Raw genomic sequence first — 8,041 nt, forward strand, 5'->3', positions numbered from 1 at the left:
TTTTACGATGGGAGTGGAGCACGTGCTAGACTTTGGAGGTTAAAAAAAAAAAAAAAAAAAAAAAAAAAAAAAAAAAAAAAAAAAAAAAAAAAAAAAAAAAAAAAAACAAAAAAAAAAAAAAAAAAAAAAAAAAAAAAAAAAAAAAAAAAAACTGGTTGGGTATAAAGCAAGTCTGAAACAAGAGTGGGGTGTCTGTGTGGATGTTTGATATCATTGTTAAAGAATGTGATACCGATGCAAAAAAAAAAAAAAAATATTGAAGGCATATTCCGAGTTGTGGTAATATAAATACTCTTCATCAAATACACCCAGAGTACTAGGGGAGAGTCCATAAGGTTACATTATCTGCAGAATGATGTCATTGATGTGACAAGCTTCAAATCTGTTGATTTTTTCTCGTTTTTTCTTCTAAATAGATAACATAGTTGGAATACCATGAGTGTCCCAGGACATTTACCATGTAGACAAAATAGCTCCGAGTAGTAATTTCCTGTTTATAAAAAATGTAAATATTATCCTGAGTCCAAACTTCATACTTGGTCATATGCCGAGCATAGCTACAGTTGCTTTGATTTAGCAGGGACTGCTCATTTGCCAATGCCAGCCTCCCTGCTTCTTCGCAGAAGGGACATGATGCCACAACCAGTTTCTTAGATGTAGGGATAAAAAAGAGACCCATTCTAACAACTCTTTATTTGGACCCTTAGTTACCGTGAAACAAATAAATCAACAAAGGTATTATCAGGTTTGATCACAACGTGCCGCGTGAGCTGCTTCATCATCTTTCGAAAGATGGGCTAGATATTTTTGGTTTTCCTTTATACTTATGAAAGATTAAGGGGGTAGATATAGTACAGTGTTTAACTGAGAGGAAGCGAGTAAAGATGAAGAAAGCAAATTGCTATAGAGGGGCTTTGAAGATACTTTATTAATATAGAGTATAGAGAGCTACAAAGCAAAAACCTGGATGTCAATTGAGAGACTTACATTCTCCCGCGTCTCCCAAAATGCTGCTTTCTCTCATTAGGTTCAAGGGATGCAGAAGACCCACGGTTCCTTGAGTTTAATAAATATAAGGCTGAAGTATTAGGTCTCCTTTTGTTCTGGATAAGTTCTACGTTATTAGAATCAGTATAATCAATGTAAAAATATTTTTTTATCAAGTTTACCTGCACTGAAGTGTCGTAACAGCGAGAGATAAGTGTCCCGTTGCTCATGTAGATATTTGCTTTCGAGAATTTAACAATGCGCTCATGTAAGAGCCAAATTTTAAATACACGTTTCATCCAGCCTTATTATTCAGTACAGATAATGGGAGGAAATGGGAAAAACCTTACTAGTACGAGGGGAAAATAACATTTCATTCAAATAATCTAATAAGTTATTGATCCTCTACAACCAGCTATATAAAACACACAAATAACCCTTAAAAACATATACAATTCCCATGAAGGGGTACATGAAATAGAAAAAAGTCCGTAAAATTCTAACCAATGCTTCACTTCCACCACTAGAGAGCAGGTACAGTTACATGGAAGGAAGACCACCTCTAGGTACCAGGAAGCATCTTGTCTGCTGTTTGCACAAGTTATTTACTGGGTTACTGTTCCACAACTACCAGCCTTAACTAACCTGATGCTTTTGTATTAATAGTCCAGAGAAAACTGTCACAGTGTGACTGTAATGAATTCGTTTTTTAAGATAATTTATTCCCTACATTTTAGGTATCCGTGAAGTTCTTCCCAATTCATAAGACTGTCTTTAGTTTTTGTTCTATTTTTGTAAGTATCAGAGAGCTAATGACCTGCAGAGGAAAACAGCGCACCCCAGAAGGTAGATCAGCTTTGCCTAACTATCCCCCACAGCTAAGCAAAATTCTCCACCAAGACCTTAAAGTAACTCTACTATTAAGTGTTTCCTATCTTATTCTAAATTTCTCAGTTCAGCAGAGTAACATTGTAAGGAAATATGACTTCATCCGCTTAAGTTTTCTGCCAAAAATCTACTGGAATTGCACTAATCTTTTGTTCCAGTGAAGCAATAGTTCTGTAACCAATAGCATTTCAAATAACCTTATTCACCGAAATGGGATAACAACTTGCACTTCGATGTAAAAGTATCGCAGTTTTAAGACAAATTACTGTATACTTACGTTAACCCTTGCTTAGCTTATTGAGCCTAGGCCCCCAACTCAAATGCCAAGTTATCCTGATGTTTAGCTAGTCTCGTGGTTTTGTTTGAGCCATTTGTCTATAAAAGATAGCTAAATATCTAACGTGTATGTCATTACTTATTTTGCTTTCCTCAAATGTAGTTTATACAACACCCAAATTTAATCTTTCTTCCTTTTTTTTCCTCAGTATTACCGTGAAGTGTATCCAGATATGACTATCTTAAACATATCTTCACTATGCTACTCAGCAGAATAATTAAAAACAATAACAATAATTACAACAATCTACAAAAATCACATAAGGAACAAAGAGTATGTTTAAAATTACATAATTTCAATCCAAAATTGTAGCTATAATATGATATTGGTTAAGAATTTGGCCACTTGGCCTCTACAGTAAAGAAGTTGCATTTTGTTGATTTTATTTGTTTGTCTGTAACTAAAGGCCATTTAAAAAAAATCCTTGTAATGCTGGAAAATATCAGCTAATGGTTTTATTGACTATGTAGGATTTTATTACCACAGCAAGGGCGTTTTCTTTTTAATGTCTTCCTAATGGTTAATTTCAACAAGAAGGGTTTCAGATAGTCAAGCAATGAAAGATAGTAGTAATAAATAGGAAATGCAGTGCTATAAGTACAATAGAATGAATTACATTATATAACTGAATATAGACTAATGATTACACTAATACAATAAAGGTGACATCATTTTATTTTCATATTTGTAACCGGGGCAGTAAATATCAAGAGTGGAACTATAATTTCTAGGTTTGCCTCCAGCAGCAGTTCTTAAGCTGCTTACGCATATTTCTGTCTATTTTTACGTACCGTGCTGGAATGTATGTAAAGTGAGCAAGTGAGTTCTCTGTGGGGGAAATCTTGGTTATTCATAATGTATGAGCCTTAGTTTTTAAAGCTTTTTGATACATCCTTGCTCATGGAATAAACTTTGTATTTTACGTAGCTGTGAAATATTTATTTGCTTAAATTTAGGTTTAACAGTTCAAAACAAGCGTCTAATATAATGATTGGTATGATATTGACTCTAGGTAACAGGGCGGTTGAACAGAGTTCCACAAATGAATGGAAGGGGAAATAAACTTAAAAATTGAAGGAGCCCATGTTTGCCCTTGAAGCATCTAAATAAGAGTCATGCTGCAATCCTGTAAGTTGCTAAGTCAGCCCAGCAAGAAATAACCAAGACTAGCTGTACCAAGATGGCTGGGAAATATCTTATCCAATTTTTTAGAACTTATATGTAAAAGAAAGTGTTGTTGAATATTGCCAAAAGACAGATACCCAAAGTTGTGGAATGTATACCATGAGCTATAAATGTCACTTAACTCCATGCAACTTTTTTCTTGCTCCGGAGAACTGAATTCATTTTTAATTGTGAAGACGTTTTCAACATCCTACAAAGTATCTGGGAGATTAGGCTTAGAGCCCCCACACTCTGACGCTCATGTCCCATGAACATGTGGCAAAGGCGAGTCCAGAATCCGAGACAGCCAGTGACGTAATCCTATTTTCGTGCCCTTGGAGCGTACCTGTGAATGCAGAAATACTCATTACAGAAAACTTTTTTAAGGTAAAAAAAAAAAATCATTACTCTACATGCCATGAGGATATTTCCATACTTGAGTGCTTTCTCATACCTGATTACCTGGTGCAGATTTACGATAACATCGCACGCAGATCATAGGTACAGGCTTTAGTTCCAAAAGGAGTAAGGTATATGAGTTTCAAGCTCATGAAGATAGATAATCCAGTTAAGAAGACGTTATTTGAACATTATTTTTATTTATTTTTTTTTCTACTTACGCTCCAGTGACTCATTCGCTACTTTGAGAGACGCTTACCCATATGGTTGCCCTTCATGGTGTCCCAAAGATGGATACAGTTGTCATCGGAGCCACACAGGACCAAGCGTCCAGACTTGCTCAACCCACAGCAGGTAAAACCCGAATTGGCAGTTGGCGGCTTGTATTCCATCACCTGCTGGTCACTGCGTATGTCCCAGAGCCTGGAGGTCTTGTCCTCTGAGCCAGAGGCAATGGCGAAGCCAGATGGGTGGAACTGAATTTAAAAATAAACAATTGAATAACCGTGAGAATTTCTTCACAAAGATGAGACAAGAAGTGAAATAACAATAGCATTGGTTTTAATCTTAAGGGCCCCATACACCGAACGATTGTCTGTATCGTTCGCAAAAACACTGCGTATGGGCTTGTCTGAATGCAAAAGTGGGCGGAGTATCGTGTCTGAACGATCTCAGCGGGAATATTTCACGACCAGGTTGCTGGCTTGGGACTCAAGTCTGTCATACACAGGTCGTTCGATGTATGTGTTTGTCTGCCGATATAATGCTATCGCGCACATCTCTTCTAGAAATAATGCCATGTCCTCCCGAGACAAAATCTTTGTTCAGACTGAAATCTGTGCGGAGATTGTTCATACTGTCTGAATAGTGTGTGTGTGTCGATAACGACAATCGTTCAGACAGTCGTTCATACAATCGTTCAGTGTATGGGCCCTTTAGTGTAAATTGGTGTCCCTGAATATGGTACGAATGCTGACACAACTGTTGTTCTAAGGATATGCCCAAGGCGAACTCAGTCTGATTGATCTCGTGTTTTATATGTGAAATCTTTTCAATTCCTGATCATCTGTGAAGTAATTACCTCTCGTCAATGTTGCCATCCACGCAGTGAAGACTCTGGCAATGCATGTATTGGTGTCAGTGCTAACAATTTTAAGGGAAGCTATAATACTACTTTTCTCGATTCTCTTGTTAGTTTTCTGTAAAAGAAAACTGCTGAGATGGCTATTTGTCTGTCCGTCCGCACTTTCATTTGTCCGCCCTCGGAGCTTAAAAACTACTAAGGTCAGAGAGCTGCAAATTAGTATGTTGATCATCCACCCTCCAATCATCAAACATGCAAAATTGCAGCCCTTTAGCCTCGGTAGTTTTTACTTAAATTTATGGTTAAATTTAGCCATGACCATGCGTCTGACACCGCTATATGTGCCAACAACACAGGCCAACACCGGCTTGTGGCTGAAAGTTTCATGTGACCCGCGGTTGAGATCTTCATAGGCCGTGGCTGAGAGTTTCATACAGCATTATACGCTGTAGAGAAGACTCGATTGCGCCGAAGAAACTTTGGTGCATTTTTTACTTGTTTTAATGTGTAGGCTGATGTATCTTAATGTTTATCTGTTAGCTACATGCCTAGACAATTCGTCATAATATATATCCTGACTCTTTGCTTTGACCAACAAATATCGGTTATACTCGTGTTCATAAAAGACTTTTACATTCCGATTACCTTACCAAAAATCTCGAAGCCATTCATTGCTCAGCTTTAAATTTGTTTCCTTCTTTCAAGAAGTTCATCATTATTCATTCAATCTGCACGATTTGAAAGATCCAGCATCCCTCCTCTTTCATTCTGACTTGAGTTTGTCTTTAAGTTTGCAACTTACGTTTAAAATTAAGAAGAAAGGAGATCCTCCCCTCTCGTCCTTTATTTCATCAAGGAACTCCATCTTAAAGGGATTTGTTCCATTAAGTACTTTTTATAATTCACTGAAAAGAATCATCCATTCTCAAGGTGAGCACATCTTCGATAACCTAGGATGAATTTATTTCTTTGAGGTAATTCATGTAGGCGAGTTTTAGTTAAAATACAGTTCACTGAATTCGGCGTAGATAGTTTAACGTTAGTACCAAAAAAAGATAAATAAATAATAATTACGATTTCTCCATCATCAGTAGGATTTTTAAGCGTTGTTATGGAAAAAATATTTCTAGTTTAGATCAATTTCTTCCAAATCATAAAACAAGCAAAAAATGCAATTGAGTTTTCTGTACATTGTACAATGAAGGCTACCATCTTTCGGTGGTCTCTGTAAAATTTTGTATGAGCAGCGGCCCATGAAACTTTAACCACGGCCCGGGGATGGCCTGACCTATATCGTTGCCAGACGCACGATCATGGCTAACTTTGATTTTAAATAAAATAAAAACTACTGACGTTAGAGGGCTGCAATTTGGTATGTTTAATGATTGGAGGGTGGATGATCCACATAACAATTTGCAGCCCTCTAACCACAGCAGTTTTATTAAGATCTGAGGGCGGACAGGAAAAAGTGCGGACTTGCAGACGAAGCCATATCAATAGATTTCTTTTCAAAGTTGTTATTTTCATCTCAGTCGCTTTTTACAATAACTATGCCAGAGGCTGAAGATGGGATTTCCATTAATTAACTCAATTTAAGTGCAAAGGTGAAGTGAAATAATGTTACCAAGCACGGTACTAAAAAAGTTTAGATTCTACCACTAAAAAGGAGAGATCTGTCCGTATTTACTTTCAGAAACGAGAATGTTAAATATTGGAACTGCTTACGTTCAAACAGACGCCAAGAAGAATCTCATTGAAACTTACGCAGACGGAATTGACGTCAGAGTTGTGACCCCAGAACGTCTGCTTACAATTCTTGGAATCCCTCAGATCCCAGACCTTGATGGTTCTGTCGACGGAGCCAGTGACGAAGACACTGCTGTCTGGCGCGAGGCTCATCGTCGCCACGTCTCCTGAATGTCCCAGGTAATCGGTGATCTTTTTGCCAGTGGTGATGTCCCAGTGAAGCCTGAAGAAAGAAACGAAGAAATCTATGAAAGTTTTAAAAGCTTTTATATTAATGATCAAACGAAGGTTACATATTTGCTTGTGGGGACTACAAGCATCTCTGTCGAGGGTCCAAACTGTTGCAATCATAGCTCAATTTCATTTTGAATTCTTTAGAATAGTATATAGAATTAAGGCCAAAGGCCAAGCACTGGGACTCTTGAAGTCATCCAGCACTGAAACGAACATTGACAATGAACAGTTTGAAAGGTGTAACAGGAGGATATAACCTCGCAGTTGCACTAGGGTTGCGACTAGGGGCCGAAGGGACGCTGCAAAGAACCTGAAGAAACGCCTACAGTGCAGCGCATGAAGTGTACTGACGGCGCTAACCCCCTACGGAGATTTTGAACTCACAGATTTCTCGTCCCTTCGGCCCCTAGTTGCAACCCTAGTGCAACTGCGAGGTTATATCCTCCTGTTACACCTTTCAAACTGTTCATTGTCAATGTTCGTTTCAGTGCTGGATGACTTCATGAGTCCCAGTGCTTGGCCTTTGGCCTTAATTCTATATACTATTCTAAAGAATTCAAAATGAAATTGAGCTATGATTGCAACAGTTTGGACCCTCGACAGAGATGCTTGTAGTCCCCACAAGCAAATATGTAACCTTCGTTTGATAATTAATATAAAAGCTTTGTTGATTACTTTGTTCAAAAAGTTTGGCACGATCTGGATGGGAAAAAAATAAGACCCTTATTTATAAACAATTGTCTGAATTTATCTCTCTATTACCAACTAATTATAGGTATTTAAGTCCCATAATAGTAAAGAATGTTCTCCAGAGATGATGTCTTTTTTTTTCCTTTTTTTTTCTTTTTCAAGAAATCATCCCCTCCTTGTAGGTAGAGCGACTCTCGGGTAAAGCCTCCTTCAAAAGATCGCCTCGTAATAAGACGGACCGCCCAGAGATGGGCGAACTTTATTAGTTTGTTTCAGTAGCGAACGATCGGGAACAGCATAAAAGGATATTGCGGGTAATATCCTCGTCATCAAAGGATGTAAGCAGCTGTGAAATGCTGCAATAGAATGGGCCGTTCTCATCTTTCAGCTGGACTAAAAAGCGGGTTTTTGATGCTTAATAAACTCAGTTTATTAAGCAACTCGTCCGGTATTCAACTAGCGATCATATAGTTTCATAGTATGTACACAAAGTGGGTCGTTAGCCATTTTAT

At 37.8% G+C, this 8,041-nt stretch overlaps 1 protein-coding gene across 1 annotated transcript in view; it reads right to left on the bottom strand.

Moving 5' to 3' along the window:
• Positions 1-678: 678 nt before the first annotated feature.
• Positions 679-8,041, bottom strand: part of LOC135206743 (guanine nucleotide-binding protein subunit beta-2-like) — an 81,410-nt gene continuing 74,047 nt past the window's right edge. The window contains exons 6-8 of the mRNA XM_064238225.1: positions 6,624-6,828; positions 4,035-4,251; positions 679-3,722 (exon numbers count right to left, since the gene is read on the bottom strand). Of these exons, the coding sequence (XP_064094295.1) occupies positions 3,613-3,722; positions 4,035-4,251; positions 6,624-6,828 (532 nt within the window). The 3' untranslated portion in view covers positions 679-3,612. The remainder of the gene's footprint in view (positions 3,723-4,034; positions 4,252-6,623; positions 6,829-8,041) is intronic.

The sequence above is a fragment of the Macrobrachium nipponense genome, chromosome 31, assembly GCF_015104395.2.
Source record: "Macrobrachium nipponense isolate FS-2020 chromosome 31, ASM1510439v2, whole genome shotgun sequence".
Taxonomy (NCBI): Eukaryota; Metazoa; Arthropoda; class Malacostraca; order Decapoda; family Palaemonidae; genus Macrobrachium; species Macrobrachium nipponense.